This window comes from Bos mutus, chromosome 4, assembly GCF_027580195.1.
Source record: "Bos mutus isolate GX-2022 chromosome 4, NWIPB_WYAK_1.1, whole genome shotgun sequence".
NCBI lineage: Eukaryota > Metazoa > Chordata > Mammalia > Artiodactyla > Bovidae > Bos > Bos mutus.
Window position 1 is genome coordinate 78,769,948 of NC_091620.1, and position 22,538 is coordinate 78,792,485.

The 22,538-nt window shown below is 35.6% G+C and overlaps 1 protein-coding gene across 1 annotated transcript in view; it reads left to right on the plus strand.

Moving 5' to 3' along the window:
* The first annotated feature begins 10,486 nt into the window (after positions 1-10,486).
* LOC102266632 (platelet glycoprotein 4) overlaps positions 10,487-22,538 on the plus strand; it is a 37,721-nt gene continuing 25,669 nt past the window's right edge. Inside the window, exons 1-2 of the mRNA XM_070368808.1 lie at positions 10,487-10,618; positions 17,273-17,430. Coding sequence (XP_070224909.1) covers positions 17,311-17,430 — 120 coding nt within the window. The 5' untranslated portion in view covers positions 10,487-10,618; positions 17,273-17,310. The remainder of the gene's footprint in view (positions 10,619-17,272; positions 17,431-22,538) is intronic.

The following is a 22,538-nucleotide window of genomic DNA, read 5'->3' on the forward strand; positions in this document are numbered from 1 at the left end:
TATACCTCACCAGTATCCTTCAGGAAAGAACTATTTTCCTTTTCTGGAGCCCTGATTTTTGCCAGTGCCACCCAAGGCACACGTCTAGAACACTTGGCTTTGCAGGCCAAAAGGGCATAAAACTATGATCACACTAGATAATATAAATGTGCACAATTTATACCAGAATATATAATCAGGCATACAAAAAGAGTGAAATAATTCCATTTGCAGCCACATGGATGGACCTAGAGATTATCATACTAAGAGAAGTAAGTCAGAGAAAGAGAATTGTAATATAGACTCACAGAGAAAAAAACAACTTATGGTTACCAAAGGAGAAAGAGGGGAGGAATAAACTGGGAATCTGGGATTAATAGATACATGATGCTATACATAAAATTAACAAAAAGTACCTACTCTATAGCACAGGGAACTATATTCAATATCTTATAATAACCTACAATGGCAATGAATCTGAAATATAATGTATGTGTGTTTGAATCTTTTGCTTTAATATTGTAACTTCTGTTGAACCATAAAAATTCTGAATTTTGAACAATTTTGAGAAAGAAGAACAAAGCTGGAGGCATCATACATCATATTCCAAACTATATTACAAAGCAAAACAGGATTTTATTAGCATAAAAACAGACACATATTAATGGAACAGACTAGAGACTGCAGCAATAAACCTATGCATATATGGTCGATAATTTACAACAAAGTAGTTCAGAATATATAACAGGGAAAGAATAATCTCTTCAATAAATGTTGGTGCAAAAACTGGACAGCCACATGTAAATAATTGACACTAGACCACCATCTTATACCATACACAAAAATTAACACAAAATGCACTGAAGACTTGAATGTTAGGCCTGAAACCATACAACTCTTGGAAGAAAACATATGCAGTAAGCTCTTTGACAACAATCTTGATTTTTTTTTTTCAAATTTTGCAACAACAGGAAAACAAATAGGTCTACATCAAATTCAGAAGTTTCAGCAGAGTAAAGGAAACCAATGAAATAAAAAGACTAACTATAGAATAGGAGAAAATATTTGTAAATCATGTATTTGATAAGAGGCTAATGTGTGAAATACATAAAGAATAAAAAATTCTTAACGAATAGAAAAAAAAAACAATCTGGTTAAACAATTGAAAGAAGATCTGAATAGATATTTTTGAAATAAATATATACAAATGGCCTAACAGGTAGTTGAACTGCAAATCACAACCACAATGAGATACCACTGTACACTTACTAGAATGGCTGTCATTAAAAAGACAAGAAATAGCAAGTGTTGGAAAAGATATGGAGAAAAGGAAACCCTTGTGCACTGTTGTTGGGAATGTAAATTGGAGCACACAACATGGAAAAACAGCAGAAGTTCTTCAAAAAATTAAAAATATCATAAGATTCAGGAATTCTACTTCTGGGCATTTTTTGAAGAAAACATAAACACTAATTTTGAAAGATATATGCATTCCCCATATTGTTGCAGCATTACAGATGAAAGCCAAGATCTGGAAACAACTCAAGTGTTCACTGAGGAATGGAAGGACAGAGAAATTATGATAGATAGACAAACACAATGGAATATTATTCAGCCATAAAAAGTGACATATTACCATTTGTGATGACATGAACAAATCCTGAGAGCATTGTGCTAAGTGAAATAAGTCAAAGAGAGAAAGACAAACATGGTACGATCTCATTCATATACAGAATCCAAAAAAAAAAAAAAAATCAAGCTCATAAATACAGAAAATACATTGGTGGTTGCCAGAGGCAAGGGGTGGGCATAGGTGAAGTCAGGAAAGGAAGTCAAAAAGTACAAACCTTCAGTTATAAAATAAGCCTTGAACATGTATGACATGATGACTCTAGTTAATAATACTGTATTGCACATTTGAAATCTGCTAAGACAATCAACAGTGAACAGTATGAAAAGGCAAAATGATAGGCTACTGAAAGAGGAACTCCCCAGGTCGGTAGGTGCCCAGTATGCTACTGGAGACCAGTGGAGAAATAACTCCAGAAAGAATGAAGGGATGGAGCCAAAGCAAAAACAATACCCAGCTGTGGATGTGACTGGTGATAGAAGCAAGGTCCGGTGCTATAAAGAACAATATTGCATAGGAACCTGGAATGTCAGGTCCATGAATCAAGGCAGATTGGAAGTGGTCATACAGGAGATGGCAAGAGTGAGCATCAACATTCTAGGAATCAGCGAACTAAAATGGACTGGAATAGGTGAATTTAATTCAGATGACCATTATATCTACTACTGCGGGCAGGAATCCCTTAGAAGAAATGGAGTAGCCATCATGGTCAACAAAAGAGTCCAAAATGCAGTAATTGGATGCAATCTCAAAAACAAGAGAATGATCTCTGTTCGTTTCCAAGCAAACCATTTAATATCACAGTAATCCAAGTCTATGCCCCAACCAGTAACACTGAAGAAGCTGAAGTTGAACGGTTCTATGAAGACCTACAAGACCTTTTAGAACTAACACCCAAAAAAGATGTCCTTTTCATTATAGGGGACTGGAATGCAAAAGTAGGAAGTCAAGAAACACCTGGAGTAACAGGCAAATTTGGCCTTCAAATACAGAATGAAGCAGGGCAAAGACTAATAGAGTTTTGCCAAGAAAACACACTGGTCATAGCAAAAACCCTCTTCTAACAACACAAGAGAAGACTCTACACATGGACATCACCAGATGGTCAACACCGAAATCAGATTGATTATATTCTTTGCAGCCAAAGATGGAGAAGCTCTATACAGTCAGCAAAAACAAGACCAGGAGCTGACTGTGGCTCAGACCATGAACTCCTTATTGCCAAATTCAGACTTAAATTGAAGAAAGTAGGGAAAATCACTAGACCATTCAGGTATGACCTAAATCAAATTCCTTATGATTATACAGTGGAAGTGAGAAATAGATTTAAGGGCCTAGATCTGATAGATAGACTGCCTGATGAACTATGGAATGAGGTTTGTGACATTGTACAGGAGACAGGGATCAAGACCATCCCCATGGAAAAGAAATGCAAAAAAACAAAATGGCTGTCTAAGGAGGACTTACAAATAGCTGTGAAAAGAAGAGAAGCGAAAAGCAAAGGAGAAAAGGAAATATATAAGCATCTGAATGCAGAGTTCCAAAGAATAGCAAGAAGAGATAAGAAAGCCTTCCTCGGCGATGAATGCAAAGAAATAGAGGAAAACAGAATGGGAAAGACTAGAGATCTCTTGAAGAAAATTAGAGATACCAAGGGAACATTTCATGCAAACATGGGCTCAACAAAGGATAGAAATGGTATGGACCTAACAGAAATATAAGATATTAAGAAGAGGTGGCAAGAGTACACAGAAGAACTGTACAAAAAAGATCTTCACGACCAAATAATCATGATGGTGTGATCACTGACCTAGAGCCAGACATCCTGGAACGTGAAGTCATGTGGGCCTTAGAAAGTATCACTACGAACAAAGCTAGTGGAGGTGATGAAATTCTAGTTGAGCTATTTTAAATCCTGAAAGATGATGCTGTGAAAGTGCTGCACTCAATATGCCAGCAAATTTGGAAAACTCAGCAGTGGCCACAGGACTGAAAAGGTCAGTTTTCATTCCAATCCCAAAAAAGTCAATGCCAAAGAATGCTCAAACTACTGCACAATTGCACTCATCTCACACACTAGTAAAGTAATGCTCAAAATTCTCCAAGCCAGGCTTCAGCAATATGTGAACCGTGAACTTCCTGATGTTCAAGCTGGTTTTAGAAAAGGCAGAGGAACCAGACATCAAATTGCCAACATCTGCTGGATCATGGAAAAAGCAAGAGAGTTCCAGAAAAACATCTATTTCTGCTTTATTGACTATGCCAAAGCCTTTGACTGTGTGGATCACAATAAACTCTGGAGGGTTCTGAAAGAGATGGAAATACCAGACCACCTGACCTGCCTCTTGAGAAACCTATATACAGGTCAGGAAGCAACAGTTAGAACTGGATATGGAACAACAGACTGGTTCCAAATAGGAAAAGGAGTACGTCAAGGCTGTATATTGTCATCCTGCTTATTCAACTTATATGCAGAGTATATCACGAGAAACGCTGGGCTGGAAGAAGCACAAGCTGGAATCAAGATTGCTGGGAGAAATATCAATAACCTCAGATATGGAGATGACACCACCCTTATGGCAGAAAGGAAGAGGAAATAAAAAGCCTCTTGATGAAAGTGAAAGTGGAGAGTGAAAAAGTTGGCTTAAAGCTCAACATTCAGAAAACGAAGATCATGGCATCAGGTCCCATCACTTTTTGGGAAATAGATGGGGAAACAGTGGAAACAGTGTCAGACTTTGTTTTTCTGGGCTCCAAAATCACTGCAGATGGTGACTGCAGCCATGAAATTAAAAGATGCTTACTCCTTGGAAGGAAAGTGATGACCAACCTAGATAGCATATTCAAAAGCAGAGACATTACTTTGCCAACAAAGGTTCGTCTAGTCAAGGCTATGGTTTTTCCTGTGGTCACATATGGATGTGAGAGTTGGACTGTGAAGAAGGCTGAGCGCTTAAGAATTGATGCTTTTGAACTGTGGTGTTGGAGAAGACTCTTGAGAGTCCCTTGGACTGCAAGGAGATCCAATTAGTCCATTCTGAAGGAGATCAGCCCTGGGATTTTTTTGGAAGGAATGATGCTAAAGCTGAAACTCCAATACTTTGGCCACCTCATGCGAAGAGTTGACTCATTGGAAAAGACTCTGATGCTGGGAGGGATTGGGGGCAGGAGGAGAAGGGGACGACAGAGGATGAGATGGCTGGATGGCATCACTGACTCGATGGACGTGAGTGTCAGTGAACCTGGGACTTGGTGATGGACAGGGAGGCCTGGCGTGCTGCGATTCATGGGGTTGCAAAGAGTTGGACACGACTGAGCGACTGATCTGATCTGAGTGACTGAATAACACAAGAGCAGAATAAGGTACACAAAATGTTCTCAATATTTGAAATAGTTGTTTTCTATGTTCTTTGTCTTGCACTGACATGCTAACTTTTATCATCTGATTGTAGTAGTAACAGCACTATTTTATTAACTTTTTGTACCACATGACACTTTCCTGTTAACTACATAGCTGCCGTTTAAGTGAATTCTAAACATGACTTCAATTTCCTTATGTAACCTTCTGAAACTTCCCTTAAATGTGAAATATCTTACTAATGATTTAATCTTCCTTTACATTGAATACATCCTCATTCTGTGGGAAACTCTATTCACCATTGTACAATATCTAGATTATTATGAAATTCAGAAGATATCAATCTGTTAATGCCATGGCAATTTTATTCATAAAAAAGGAGATAAGGATTATTGTCAGCTGTGGCAGAGGCAGAGGTGGCCCCAAATATTTTGTCCACTCTCCTGCATCTCTCAGATCCCTACAATTAGAGCAGTTACGCAATAAATTCTGGCTGAGAGTCTATGGATGGAAGTTCCATGCAATGCTTCCTAGGAAGTGCCACACAATGCTCTCTAGGAAGCACTGCAGAGCCCTCAGGTTCTTATCATCTGCTGCTACACCTGACAATATGCAGAGATTCCCATCAGCATGACTTCCTGGGTGATGGTGTGGAGCACAGCCTCACCAGCAAGTATTATGAGAAAGAAAGAAATTACTGTCATGTTAAGCCATGGAGAGTTTGCTAAGTTGTATTATCATTAAAAAAAAAAAAAAAAAACCTTTAAATAATAAAAGGCCCTCCCAAAGGCAAAGTTTTTAGAGTTCTCTTTGAAGTCATCAACAGCGTACATATTACCTGTGTAATAATCTGGAAACCTTGAAGAACCTTATATTTAAGGACTAAAATATCCTGTAGTAACATTTACTAAATGGTATAACTTAGAACACTAGTTCTGGGGTATGATAACAGATACTATATGGGAAAATTTGGTCCCCTGGGTAAATATTTGGGAAATGTTGCAAAATAAATAGCTCTTCTGAGGAGTCACCAAACATATAAGCATGACATATGTTCCACCAATATTCCTTTAATCCAGTTTTCTAAACATAAGCATGGAACACAGTTTTTCCATTCAATATCTTAGGGTAGCAACTTACAGAATTCTAATTTTGGAAAGCTAACATTGGGAAAAGTTTAGTACTTCTTTTCAATAGGGCTGCTAAGTGATAGAGGGATTATGTGTATTTCATATACTTCAAGAGCTTCAGATAAATGGGCACAATATAAGGAAGATAAAGAGGTTATATGTTGGCTCAAAAAAGAAGCCTCTTTACTCCTAATGAAGTGCTTGGATGAACACAAACAAGGACAACCCTCAGCTTCAGCTGGCAGCATTCGAGCTCCAAACTGGAATCATTTATTTGAGTGAGTGCCTAAAGCATTTGAACCTTAACTTCTCAGTCCTGACAAAAATTTTCTGTTACATAAATGCAGAGAGGATGTGGAGACAAGGGAGCCCTCCTATACTTTGGTGGGAATGTAAATTGGTATAGGCACTATGGAGAAGAGTATGGAGGTTCCTTAAAAACCAAAAATAATAGATCTACCATAGAACCCTGCAATGCCACTCCTGGGCATATATCCAGAGAAAAATACGATCTGAAAGGATACAATGTTCATTGCAGCACTGTTTGTAATAGCCAAGATATGGAAATAACCTAGATGTCCATCAACAGAGGAATGGATAAAGAAGAAATGGTACATATATGCAGTGGAATATTACTCAGCCATTAAAAAGAGTGAGATAATGTCATTTCCAGCAACATGGATGGACCTGAAGATTGTCATAATAGGTGAAGTCAGACAGAGAAGGAGAAATATCATATGACATTCCTTGTATGTAGAACATAAAAATAAATTATACAAATGAGTGTACTTACAAAACAGAAAGAGACCAACAGAGAAACTGGGAGAAGGATGGGGGGAAGGGATAGTTAGGGAGTTTGGGATGGACATGTACACATGTACACACTGCTATATTTAAAATAGATAACCAACAAGGACCTACTGTAAAGCACATGAAACTCCACTCAGTGTTATGTGACAGCCTGGATGGGAGGGGGGTTTGGGGGAGAATAGATACATGTACCTGTATGGCTGAGTTCCTTCCCTGTTCACCTGAAACTATCAAACAATTAACATTGTTTCTTAATGGTCTATACCCCAATACAAAATAAAAAGTTTAAAAGACAAAATAATTTTCCTGTTACATATACAATTTGAGGCAGATAAACAAAGGGAAGTACAAGGTATATACACACATAAGCTTGCCTGTGTGTGCACATGTGTGGATATATGTGTGCACACACATATGTATGTATATATAGATAAGAACATAAAAATGACTTTTTCCCTCTCCTTAGAGAGTTGAGTCAGCTGTGCAAACAAGTAAAGATAATGTCTGCCAAGATTTTTAGGTAGCCTTTGAAATTACATATTGATCTAACTCTGTCCACATGAGAGCTATCCACATATACTGAGGCTCTCTCGCTTTAATCTGTCTTTTACACACATCTCCCACCACAGCTCCTATGAAATATACGGGTAAGTTTATTTTATATCTTTGATGAAGTAGGTTTACTTTCATCCTGTGTTTTTATTCATTAGACTACATGGCTTAAGTCTAAACTTTAAAGACCTTGATATTATGCATTTTATCTTTAGCAGTGTCCTTGAAATTTTCTTTTAAAAGTTGTATAGAAACCTCAATTTTAATCTCTCAAGCTTTCACTGGCATTACTGTGTACTTAATATGCTTTGTGTATTTAATATTCTCTTTTTAAACTGTATACATATATATTTATTTTTATTCCTGCATGTGAAGCCCCTACTCACCATATAAATCAGGTAGAGCCTACTGCTGGCTTAATACTTCTGTAAAGGAACAAGGCAGTGATTGAAAATATAGGTGTTCATGTATATATAGATACATACACACATAATTATGTGTGCTATACACACATATGCACAAATATGTGTGTGTAAATATCCATGATTAGTTATCCCAAGGATAAAAGTGATGACACAAATTTTACCTTATTATTTTATACTGGTAACTAATACTGTGAAATACTTTACAGTGTATGTGTATTGTGTACTTTACAGGTTTTTGGATAAAATTTGTTTTATTTAATCTCAAAATAATTTTATTACTTGCCACATACAGAATATACTCATTTTCATTTCTTGTCTGTTGAATTTAGATATAACTTTCTAACATCAGGTTATTTAAAACCGCTATTCAGTTTGTACAAATGTCTTAAAAAGAATATGTAAAGTTAGGTATTGACCAAGAACTCATTTATATACGTATATATATTTTTTCTTTCAGAAAAGTATATGGGCTCTTCAGTCAGATGACTGAGGTTTTAATCCTTGTTTTGGCATATATTAGTTGTGTGACCTCAACTAGTTGTCTAAAGAACATACAAGGTCAATGAGATAACATTTGTGAAACACTTTTTTCAATAACTGACAGATAGTAAGCTCCCAATACATGTTAACTCTGGGACCATATCATCATTAAAATGTATAGGTCTTTGACTGCCTATACAATCTAGAACTGCAAAGCATATAATAAAATTCTTTTCATTTGTTAGACTACAAAAAAAGAATGAATCACTTAAACATTTTTATCTACTATATAAAATCTGCATTCATCTTTACATCCTAAATTTAAATCTACCATATGATTTAATCTTCAGCTTGAGACTGTAGGTAGGCTTAGAGTTAGTTTCTTTAACAAGAAAGAAAATCAGGAATATGATGACTGTATGAAGCTCAGTTCACAAACCTATTATTATTAATAGAGCTGTGGTCAGAAATTGGACTCTGTGATCCCCCATCTAGAACTCTTTTTTATGCACCTGTCATCTGCTTCCTAAATATGTTGTAATATTTACAATTACACAATGGACTTTACTCTTCCTCTTTCACTTCACAAGGGATAAAGTCCATGATTCAGCTGATTGAGAAAAACTGTCCTAAAGGATTTTCTGAAACCATGCAAAAGCTAGAAGAAAGTTTATTAACGTTTGTAAAAGAAAGTTTATTTATTAAATTTCATAAAATTGAAATTTTAAATAATCTTAAAAATAAAGTTTAAAATATTTAAAAAATCTTTTTTAAAGGGTCAAATGTTAAAAGAGTAGCTATTTCATTGTTAATTAATAAGGACAAACAAACCCCAAGGAAAAAAAAAAAGATGAACAAGTATATTAGCAGAATTACTTTAAAATACAAATGCCCATATAATTAATAGGTTAAACTTCACTAAATTATTTACCAATAAAATAAGCACTTGTTAAAAATAAAGTTCAGTATGAACCAGTGTGTGTGATATATTGAGACAGGCATTCGCAAACACTGCTGGGTACATGTATAAAAAGAAATTTGCTAATACTCTTTCTACCAAAAGAAAGTATGTATTATTGATCCAGAAATTTCACTTTTGCTGTTTAGTAGGCCTAAGTACATAAATAAAACTACACATATGAATTTTTAGCATTGTTTTTAAAGTTCCATTAAATATGATATGGGTTATTTAAAACACAATACACTTTTATTACAAACTATTTTTCAATAATTGAAAAAAAAAAACAGTTAACACTATTCATAATATGAGAATATCTCCAAGGTACCTGAATATTAAAAGAGGCAAGTAGCAGACGTTATGATTCACTGCATGCACTAGTCCATATACATATGGATATAAATTTGTGGGCAAAATCTTTGCAACCCCACGGACTGTAGCTTGCCAGGCTCCTCCATCCATAGGATTCTCCAGGCAAGAATACTGGAGTGGGTTGCCATTTTCTCCTCCAGGGGATCGAACCATCATCTCTTACGTTTCCTGTATTTGCAGGCAGGTTCTTTACCACTAGCACCGCCTGGGAGGGTCTTTCTCTCAAAGTGCAAGGCCTTTTATTTGGTTAGATTTTAAAATAATGACTTTATTTTAAAGTAACTTATGTATACACTTTTTTTTTTTACATTAAAAGTTCATCCTAAATAGAATTATTTAAGTGTTATGTGATGATTGTCTTTTTATCTGAAGAGATTGAAGATAAATTTAATGATTTTTAGTTTGCATAGAAGAATTTTTCTGTGGTCACGAAACTTCTGTAAAACTAACAGAAATGATAGTGAAGAACTTCCAGTTAGAACAATAGGCTATTTCCTTTTTTAAAGTTTGTTTGTCATCCTTGTCGACTGACAGTCTCCAGTTTTGTTTTGCAGTTATTAGCCTCAACACCCTTTAGATTAATGCTGTATGGGAAAGTGTTCTTTATTTAAACTTCAAGAAATGAGTTTTTCAAGTTATATCATACAGGAAAGTCAGACTGAAAATTCTTTCATCTGCACTTCCTATCCATCCCCAGGTCTTAGTTTATCATCTGAAATAATGATTGTGTATAAAACTGAGTGTATTAAAGGTCACTCAGCAAGTCTAGTTCCTTTAGTCTCTCGGGTATCTGATATGCTTGGATGGAAAACGGTGTGTGATGCATGCACACAAAGAGCTGCAGAGGATCTCAGATGTGGGCGATGGATCTTCACCAGAATACAAAAACAGACTCTAAGGATCCATATCAGTATTGAGATGAATGTAGGTTTCTTTCTTTTTCTTTAAATTTCTCTTGCAACAAAACACTCACTGAGATGTGGCATTATCTTTCTCTCTCTTTTTTTTCCTTAAAGCATAAACTTTCAAACTTTATGTAATCATAAACTGAAATCAGGATTTCAGTGTAGGGTTTTCTAGGGAATATCATTTGATCCTACTAAGAATTAACTGTTCAAATGTTGGAGCATTTGACTGAAAAATTCTTTTTAACCTTTTTTAAAGGTGAGTCAATGTTTTTTTTCATTTTTTAATAAAAGATTTCTATCTTCCAAATGGTAGGAAATGACACTACTATATAAAAACCCTTAAGAAGTTACAGAACAACAATAGCAAGCAGGAATTTTCTTGAGGTCATCAGGCTTTTTTAAAAAAATTAGGTTTGTATTGTTTAATAACTTATCAATCTTCTTAACTTTTATTTGTAAAAAAAAATATTAAAACCTTGTCCACTAGTCTATGGCATTTTGCTTCTTGTTTAAAATCTTATGTTTATCTGTACATATTTGTGAATATTTAAAATAATGTACTATCCAATGTGATTAACTGCAGAACTTTCATAGTCTACTTAAGCTATTTATACATGATTTTTCATTTAAATTATGAATGAAAATCAGCATTAATAAAAATAAATATAGAATTATTTCCTATAAATGATTTGTTACTCTTATAGCAACATGCTTTCTTCTATGCAATTATTAACTATTTATTATTTTAGAGTTATTGGTTTAACTTTCTATCTGAATTACCCAATTTTTGGTGAATCTGACATTTGTCTACATGGCGAAATGCAATGTGTTCTTGGATATGTTATTTTTAAGTGAACAAAGCTATTATAATTGTACTGGGAATGGTAAATTATATTAATTTCAAATAATGATTCTAAATTTAATAATTTTGTATAAATTATATAAAACTTGGTAACATGATAAAAACAAATCAGAATGAATGATTTTAGCTTTTTAGGAAGCTATGACAAATACCAGTGCATTATTTTCCTGAGTGATGATACCAAATTTAAATAAGATAAATCATTTTGAAGAAATTTAAAGTTATAATTTAATTAGTAATGGAATTCATACATAACTGTAATGGCATAAATTTTCTGTATCTCAGTTTCTAGAATTATCAAGTTATATATTGAAAGGTATTTTCAAAAATCTTTGCAAGTACTTTTCAGTCTTTTCTTCACTATGTGGTATTAAAATAGTAAAAGAAACATTGCTTTTAATATCAGTTCAAAAAATGATCAAAAAATTTCGTCATCTGGAAGGTCCAGTGGTTAACTGGACTTTGAGAAGAAAAATACATAATTTTTTTTTCATTTACCAGAATCATTATAAGACCAGAAAGATAAATCCAAAACATAATCACCAGAGAGCAGAGTAGCCTGGAAGGATCTCAAAATTATAACCAGAGAGGTATTAGGACAGAGTGTACTGAAAAATTTGTAATTTACCTTGGAAGTTATAGTTGCTACCTATGTATTTCATGAAAATATTTGGCAAAGTTTATTCAAATATATTTGAATTATGGATTCTTTGGTCCTGAAGAATTGGTTCTCTGTTTTCTGATTTAATCACAAGGTGTTTTTCTTTTTCTTTTTTTGGTTCACTGGCCCAAGTCATACCTGAAAGTTCCAAAGAGCACTGTTCTAAGCTAGAAGCTGCAATTTTATTTGTATGATAGTCTTAGTTTCTCTATAAAGGACAAATCATCTCATCAGATTTTATGGTAGTCTCAAGTGTTTTGCAAATAATCATTCCTACTTGTGTAAAATATGTTTATTAGATTTAAAAAAATAATACTTGGTCAATATGCAATAATATTTTACCGTTATGATCGCTTAAAATAACATGTTATAATAACATTTGAAATAAAAACAACATGGTATGATAGGAATTTTTATCTCATTTAATCTGATTTGACATTTGAAATTTGTAAAGACCCTGATGCTGGGAAAGATTGAAGGTGGGAGGAAAAGGGGATGACAGAAGATGAGATGGTTGGATGGCATCACCGACTCAATGGACATGAGTTTGAGTAAGCTCTGGGAGTTGGTGATGGACAGGGAAGCCTGGTGTGCTGCAGTCCATGGGGTCACAAAGAGTTGGACATGACTGAGCTGAACTGACATTTGAAAGCTTACATGATATATATCATATCCAGTTAGAGAAAATTGATCCACAGAGAAATGATATAATATTAAGACCCAAAAGTGACCTAAATTACTTGACTTCAAAGCCCAGAATCAGTATAATTCCTGTAGACTGTATAGTATCTTACAACTTGAGGTAAAAAAACTTGAGGTAGAAAAAAAAAAAAAGATAATAGTATTTCCATCTTGGATATATCAAAAATGGCTTCAGATAGTTCTATTTAAACCAATATGACTTTAAGGGAATCACCTCAACCTTACAGCAGTCCCAGTAACCAAGTATTCCAAAAGTACTCTAAAAGATAAGTTTGTTTCTAAAAGAATCTTTAGTATACTACATGAAGTCCAATGCATTTATTGTTTTAATTTTTTAAAACTGTCACCAAAACAGTTATAAGTTCTAACATGTGAGAGGTATCATTTAGTGAAGTATATTATTTTATGTCTTTTTTTTTCTATTATATATTTTAGGTCCATATATTCTGATAGGATGGAAATGCACAAGTAAATTGGAAGGTTTGTGGTAATTTCAATGAGAAAAGGTGTTGGAGATCCCCTGACCTAATTATTTAAACATTTTCCACAGAGCCCTTGGGTTCTTTGGGGATGACTCAAGAGTCCATACTTTGACCAGAATAGCTTTTCTTTTAACTATCTTTATACAGTGGGATTGTGTGTAAAATTAGTATTAGTCTAATGACCTTGTGTTTCCTTATGATGAAACACAAGATTTAAATGACTGATTTAACTAGCTGGATATGAATCTACATCTTATTCATGGCTGGGGAATCATAGCTTTGTAAACACACCTAGAAATCATGTAAGAGTGTAAAAAGGAACTTTCATCATTCATATTCCACCTGCTTGTTGCAGTAATCATAACCAAAATTCTAAAACTGGGTCATCTAGGTCCTGGCATTCATTGATGGCACAAGTATGTACTTCTGTAACCCGAAATTGTTTTAAAGTATTGTAGTTTACAACCAAGGAAATTTTACCTCTGGCCAAGACTTTCCTTGGGCTTCCCTGGTAGTTTAGATGGTAAAGAATCTGCCTGCAATGTAGGAGACCTGGGTTTGATCCCTGGGTTGGAAAGATCCCCTGGAGAAGGGGATCTTCCAGTATCCTTGCCTGGAGAAGCCCATGAACAGACCATGGGGTCACACAAAGAGTTGGACATGACTGAGCGATTAACACTCACTTCAAGCTTTTCCTTGGTGGCATTTCCCAGGGAACATAGCATTATCCACATATCTGAGTTATTACAGATTTTCAGGCAACTTTCTCTAATATTCTGACCTATTCATTGGAGAGGCTTCTTATAGCTCAGTCTCGGTTTCTGCCACCAGATTTCTAACCTAGTGGAAAGGCATAATGCTCGTAAGTTCATTCCAGAAACACTCCATTGATTTGACAGAAAAGAAAAACCAGAGAAACTCTTAGTTCTTTCAAAGATAGCTCACAGGTAGATACATTTGTGAATTCTACAAAAGGAATAAAATGTATAATCTCTGAAATGGTAGAGCTAATCTCCCTACAGACTCAAGAAAGGTATAAGATAGTTCTACCTTATAAATCAAATCTGCCTTTTTATTTTCTCTTCTTGACCTGGTGGTGGTGGTTTAGTTGCTAAGTCGTGTCCGACTTTTGCAAACCCACGGGCTGTAGCCCGCCAGGCTCCATTGTCCATGGATTCTCCAAGGGAGAATACTGGAGTGTGTTGCCATTTCCTTCCTGACCTAAGTCCAAATAATTAGTTTTCTTTCCTAAACCTGTGATTATTCTTCTTTTCCTAAATTTAAGCACTTTAAGCAAGCAATAAATTGCTGCTGCTGCTGCTGCTAAGTCGCTTCATGTCCGACTCTGTGCGACCCCACAGACGGTAGCCCACCAGGCTCCCCCGTCCCTCGGATTCTCCAGGCAAGAACACTGGAGTGGGTTGCCATTTCCTTCTCCAATGCATGAAAGTGAGAAGTGAAAGTGAAGTCACTCAGTCGTGTCCGACTCTTCGCGACCCCATGGACTGCAGCCCACCAGGCTCCTCCGTCCATGGGATTTTCTAGGCAAGAGTACTGGAGTGGCTTGCCATTGCCTTCTCCAAATAAATTGCTACAGATATCTATATCTTACTGTTTCTTATGACAAAGAAATAACAAACAAAACTTAATTTAAAGTTAGCAGGTAAAATAAATTTCAATATGTAAGAAGCTACATTATTAAGACAACCAAACATATAAGGCAGAAATATTATATGCTCTACATAGCTGCATTTGAGAGAAGAGCGGATACAAACAACACTGCTTTTTGAATATAAACATTAATGGGAAAGCAGCTGAGTAGAATGTGCTGAGTAACTTGAACTTTTCTCTTATGTACTCAGTGTATGTCTTGCATAATGTGTTTGTCCCTCTTTTGCTGCAGGTGAATAAAACTACAGGTAACCCTTGAACATAATAGGTTTAAACTTTGTGGGTGTACTTTACACAGAATTTTTTCAGTAAATATCACGGTACTGCCTGACCCACAATATGTAGCTGGCTGGATCCATGGATGCAGAGCCACAGATAAGAAGGGCTACACTGTTTGTTATACAGGGATTTTCCACTGTGTACAGGGTCCATGTCTGTCACCCTTCTGTGTTGTTCAAGGGTCAACTCTATTTGGAATTTTGTAGTATGAAGTATAAGGTTAAAGTACGATTAGAATGGCAACATTCACTCATGGTGACAAGATACTGAAGCATAATAAATGAACACAAGTACCGCAGTCCCTCTTTTTTCCACAGGTGTGGACAGATACCTTCTAAAACCTTCGTGTGGCTGAAATCACAGATAGCACCAAGCCATAAGTAGAACTCCCCCTTATTCTATGGTTTCAGTTACACTCAGTTGACCTTATTTGACCATGGGTGAGTGAAACCATAGAGAGCAAAGCTGCCGATAGAGCAGGACAAAACTCACGTGAAATACCTTGTCTATTCTTAAAAAAATGTAAATTTATATCAAGGTAACAAAAGTGAGTCAGGGAGTTCAAAATTTGAAAAAGTAGACAAATTCAATCTCACCTTTCAGTACATGTACGCAGGAATGCTACAGCAAAACTTCTTTCTTTGTTTATATGATTCAGACCAGTGTTAGAGTAGTAACTGTCTAACCATGCAATTCAACAGAATAAATTACTGACTGTTTTCTTGCACTTGACTTATTAGCAGTGTGCTGTGTGAACTATTTCACTTCAATTTTAGGACAAAGCAGACAGAACCTAGGCAGTACCCAGTCTGCCCATTATTTGATATCTCTGGGCTCAGGGTCCTTGAAAGTCATAAATAATGAGTTTTAAGGTTTTGAGAGGAAGACACTGAAGAGCCTGTTATTCCCTGGATCATCCAGTGGACGTTCTTGGGACCCTTCCCTGTAGGCCATGGGGCTGCTTGAATAAAGGGAAATGATTCAGGGATAGGTCTGGTATATTCTCGACTATGACAGCATATAGTCCAAAAACAGGCATATATTCACATATATGCCATTTTAGAAACAGTAGTTCAGTAATGTTTAGAACAATTCATATTCCATCTGTCAGAATCGCAAAGGACATTAATATTGATTAATTTTATGGTTCCATGAAAACTGTAAGGGGGTGTACAATTATATTTAGCAAAGGGGATTCTACCTGAGAATTATCTAGTCATTACTATCAGGTTTACATAACATTTCCTCGCATAATGTTTCATCGCATTATGACCACCCTGGCCAAAGCCATAAAAGGTAACCCTCCATCCCCAAGAAATTAATAAAAAACCCCACTCTACTTGCTTAGGAACACATAAAATTCCACAGGAAAAATGAATCATTTGTTTCACCTTGTACGGTGTTTGTTTACATTGGAAAAATCATGTGACACTAATGATGATATACATTTCATCACATTCATCGTGTGAGTCCATTTGTCCATCCCAATACACAGTGGAAGAATCTTTGGTATTAGGCACAGGCGAGGGAAATCATAACGGATAAAAAATAAATAAATTGCCAGGAAAAAGTGCCTATAATTCAGTCTTTCTACATTTTGGGGAAAATCTAATTTTTCTTATTTCCTTACCTATGCAATTAATTCTTTAAAAAAACTAAATGGCTCTTCAAGTGGACAGAAATAGTAATAAAATCATCATAGTGGTATTTCTACCACAACAAAGCTAGGGAGGGAAAACCTGAGATCATAACAAATTATAATTTTTATTATCTTCACAAGATTGAAAAAAATGTTTTTTTTTTTCTTTTTTGTCTGTAGCATCCATTCTGTTGGCATTTTTATTTTCCTTTGTCAGGGCATTCTGAAGCAGGGAAATTTTGTTTGTAAGCTACAAAACGCATTCCATTTCTCAATATTAGGTCAACCTCATTTTGAAAAATGCTGTTGCAACCAAAATATCTCAGATGAACATGTTTTCAAATATTAGAATAATATATTCTTTGTTACAATAGGATCTACTCATTCTACTTAGAATTTCCTTGCAAGAAACATGGGCTGCGATCGAAACTGTGGGCTCGTCACTGGTGCTGTCATTGGTGCAGTCCTGGCTCTGTTCGGAGGGATTCTAATGCCAGTTGGAGACATGCTTATTGAGAAGACAATTAAAAAGGTACAAGTACTATCAAGAATATTTCTTGTCATTTTGATTCGTTCCATTTTAATCCCCATTTTGCTTAGGGTGCCTCTTTTGTATTTCACTTTAACTGGCAATTTTTGGTCTCCAACATAATAAACCACTGAAACTCTATATTATAGAGAAATGGTCATAGTATGATTCATATTCTATACTAACGCACTGTCATATTAAATCTAAATATCCAATTTTTGATTAAAAAACTATTACAGGTATGCAGGTAAGTAGAAGTAGCGGCTTTTAATTATGTTCAAAGATTATGTAGATATGCTTTTTTGTACACATATATACCATTTTTATTGAAAGAAATATTCTTTAAATTCTACAGTACTTTAAAATTTTCTAAAGTTTCACATACATGATTTCATCAGTTCAGTTCAGTTCAGTTGCTCAGTCGTATCCGACTCTTTGCGACCCCATGGACTGCAGCACACCAGGCCTCCCTGTCCACCACCAACTCCCAGAGTTCACTCCAACTCATGTCCATCGAGTTGGTGATGCCATCCAGCCATCTCATCCTCTGTCGTCCCCTTCTCCTCCTGCCCCCAATTCCTCCCAGCATCAGAGTCTTTTCCAATGAGTCTACTCTTTGCATGAGGTGGCCAAAGTATTGGAGTTTCAGCTTTAGCATCAGTCCTTCCAAAGAACACCCATGATTTTATATAATTCCATAATAAACATTTTCCTTTATTTTTATGTTGCCCCAACTTATCTCCTCACTGGTAACCACTTGTTCTCTATATCCACGAATCTGTTTCTTTTTTGTTTTACTCATTAGTTTGCTGTATTTTTTTCGATTCCACTATAAGTAATATCACGAGCTTCCCTGGTGGCTCAGATGGTAAAGAATTTGCCTGCAATGCAGGAGACCCGGGTTTGATCCCTGGGTTGGGAAGACACCCTGGAGACGGGAATGGCAACCCACTCCAGTATTCTTGCCTGGAGAATTCTATGGATAGAGGAGCCTTGTGGGCGACAGTCCATGGAGCTGCAAAGAGTCAGACATGACTCATGACTAACGCTTTTACTTTTCCTAATATCATATAGTATTTGTTTTCCTCTGTCTGATTAATTTCACTTAGCATAATGGCAACCACATTCATCTATGTTGCTTCAATTGGCAAAATTTCATTCTTTCTCTATGTCTGAGTAATATTCCACTGCATACAGATAGCAAATCTTCTTTATCCATTCATCTATTGGTGGCCACGTAGGTTGCTTCCATACTTTGGCAACTGTAAATAATGCAACTATGAGCACTGGGGAGCATGCATCTTTTCAAATTACTGTTTTTGTTGAATACATACCCAGGGATGGAAATGCTGGGTCATACAGAGTTCTTTATTTAGATTTTGTGGACACCTCCACCCTTGCTGAATCAATTTACATTCTCACCAACAATGTATGAGGGTTCCCTTTTCTCTACATCCTCACCAACATTTATTATTTGTGTTCATCAGAGATACTGGCCTTCAGTTTTCTTTTTTTGCAATATATTTGTCTGGTTCTGGTATCAGGGTGATGCTGGCCACAGAATAAGTTTGGAAGTACTCCTTCCTCTGCAATTTTGTGGAATAGTATGAGAAGGATAGGTTTCAATTATTTTCTAAATGTTTAGTAGAGTTCACCTGTAAAGCCATCTGATCCTCAAATTTTGTTGTAAGTTTTTAAATTACTGATTTAATTTCATTATTGGTAATTGGTCTGTTCATACTTCCTATTTCTTCCTGGCTCAGTCTTGGGAGAATGTATCTTTCTAAGAATTTTTCCATTTTTTAGTCTAGATTATCCATTTTATTGGTATACAGTTGTTCATAGTAATCTCTTATGATTTTGGGTATTTCTGTGGTGTTGGTTGTAACTCCTTTTTCATTTCTGATTTTATTAATTTGGGCCATTTCTCTTTTTTTCTGATGAGTCTAGCCTTTAGGCTTTAGGCTTATCATTTTTACTTATTGTTTTCAAGAGCTAGTTTTTAGTTTCATTGGGGTTTTTTTACTATCTATTTCATTTATTTCTGCTCTTATCTTTATGATTTCTTTCCTTCTACTATCTTTGGGTTTTGTTTATTCCTCTCTTTCTAATTCCTTTAGGTGTCTGGTTAGGTTGTTTAACTGAGATTTTTTTGTTTGTTTCCTGATATAAACCTGTATAGCTATAAATTTCTGTTAGAACTGCTTTGCTGCATCCCTTAAGTTTTGAATTGTCATGTTTTCATTTTCATTTGTCTTCAGGTGACTTTATATTTCCTCAGAGATCCATTAGTCGTTAAGAAGCATATTATTTAGCCTCCACATGGCTTGTTTTTGTGGCTCTTTTTCATGACATTTAAGACTCCCTTTTAGAAAGATTACTGCTCAGTCTGTACTAACAAAAGGCACTCTGGCCTAGTGTGGTAGAATACACAGAACTGATGGGTGATGGGATGCACTGGGATAAAAGGATTAAATAGGGAAAGAGAGGAGTAAAAGTTGCAAACAGTAAGATATCCAGTTGAGTTACTGAAGGAAACGTATTCCCTGGAAGAATATAAGACAGAGGTTTTACAAGTAATTTGATATGAACATCAGTATGTATTTCAAAGGTCGGTGCTCAGACAGATTTTATCATTACTATAGAGATTACATATAAAACTGAACAGCAGGTTTGCTTTCTAGAGAGTTTGAATGTAGAAACAAAAGGTCAGAAAAACTGGCCAACAGTAGGAGTTGCATTTCTGAATTATATGTAAACCCAGCAGTAAAGATTCCACTTGTAATTCTGGAGACACGGGTTTGATCCCTGGGTCAGGAAGATCCCTGAAGAAGGAAATGGCTACTTTCTCCAGTATTCTTGTCCGGGAAATCCCATGGACAGAGGAGTCTGGCAGACTAGAGCCCATGGGGTCACAAGAGTTGGACATGACTTAGCAACTAAACCATCACCACCACAGTGAGCCAAGTGCCTTACCTCTACCTCAAGAGCACTTAGTTTAATGCTGTTTATTTTACAAATATATACAAGTTTTAGTACTGGTCAGTTTTTGTTTACCATTGAAATCATTACCATTACTAGCTTCATTTAATGGACTAATACCAATTTGGGAAAGTTATAATCTGCATACAAACACCTTTTAAAAACAAAGGAAGTAGAATTAAAGTGCCTAATTTTAACAGATCAGAATATCATCTCATGATGTTACCTAACTTTTAAAGTATAGATCTGGGACTATGATACCTTTTAATTCTAAAAGACAACAGCCTGACTCTAGCATTTGAAATGGCCTAAAACAATAGACTAATTTATATATAAATATATATATATATATATTACTTTATTTCTAAGCAACTTTTTAAGGACTGCATGGTAGAAACTTTTTTCTAACAATATTTTAGACTATGATTCCTAGCAAATTTATGTGGAGACAGCAGGCTTATACAATCTTGCTAGATAAACTAAAAGTCAATGGTATGAGTTGCCATGAATGTGGAAAGCAGAAACTGCCAAAGGACTTTAGAAAAAGGACAAAGTTTTGCCAGTTTTTATGAAGGATAATTCATTACCTTGACATTGTTCACATCGTTTGATAAATGTTTAGCGATTACTGTATAACAAAAGTAATTTTACATAATTTTTTAAATTTCCCTATGATATTAACTATAGAACACAAAGAAAGGAATTAAAGATTTCTTTCTCTCAGCATGCACACACATACATGTTCATAATACATACACATATAAGAAAATTTTATGAACACAGAGACTGCTTGCAACTGATTGCAAACAATTGATTTTGGTACTGAGGAGAGGAGATGAAAAGTATTTTCAGTATATTTCTGCTTTTTAAGAAGCTTTAATTTCCCTCAAGAATAAACATAAAAATGATAAAACAGCAAGAAAAGAATTGTTATAATTTTACGAGTTATTGCCACATAATTGGTCTGTACAGGAATGCTAAGAACAAAGTAGTTAAAGCAATCTAAGAAAGTAAATAAGACTAGAGGTCTCCCCTCTAAAGGGTGGACAGAATTTGTATAATAATAGTAGTCAAAGTTTACTGGTGTAAACAACACGACACTGGAGTGAAAGATCTGATTCTCCATCTAGTTCAGTCGCTCAGTCGTGTCTGACTCTTTGGGACCTCATCGACTGCAGCACTCAGGCTTCCCTGTTCATCACCAACTCCCGGAGCTTGCTCAGACTCATGTCCATTGAGGCAGTGATGCCCTCCAACCATCTCGTCCTCTGTCGTCCCCTTCTCCTCATGCCTTCAGTCTTTCCCAGCGTCAGGGTCTTTTCCAAGGAGTCAGTTCTTCGCATCAATGGTGAAAGTATTGGAGCTTCAGCATCAGTCCTTCCAATGAATATTCAGGGTTGATTTCCTTTAGGATTGACTGATTTGATGTCCTTGAGGTCCAAGTGACTCTCAAGAATCTTCTCCAACACCACAGTTCAAAAGCATCAATTCTTTATAAAAGCATTCAAACTTCTTTATGGTCCAACTCTCACATCCATATATGACTATTGGAAAAACCATAGCTTTGACTAGACAGACTTTTGTTGCCAAAGTAATGTCTTTGCTTCTTAATATGCTGTCTATGTTTGTCATAGCTTTTCTTCCAAGGAGCAAGCATTGTTTAATTTCATGGCTGCAGTCAACATTTGAAGTGATTTTGGAGCCCAAGAAAATAAAGTCTCTCACTGTTTCCCATCGATTTGCCATGAAGTGATGGGACCAGATGCCCTGATCTTAGTTTCTTGAATGTTGAATTTTTTTTTTTTTTGAATGTTGAATTTTAAGCCAGCTTATTTACTCTCCTCTTTCACTTTCATCAAGAGGCTCTTTAATTCCTCTTTACTTTCCGCGATAAGGGTCAGTGTCTCCTGCATATCTGAGATTATTGATATTTCTCCTGGGAATCTTAATTCCAGCTTGTGCTTCATCCAGCCTAGCACTTCACATGATGTACTCTGCATAGAAGTTATATAAGCAGGATGACACTATACAGTCTTGATGTACTCCTTTCCTTTCTCAATTTGGAACCATTCTGTTGTTCCATGTCCAGTTCTAACTGTTGCTTCTTAACATGCACACAGATTTCTCAG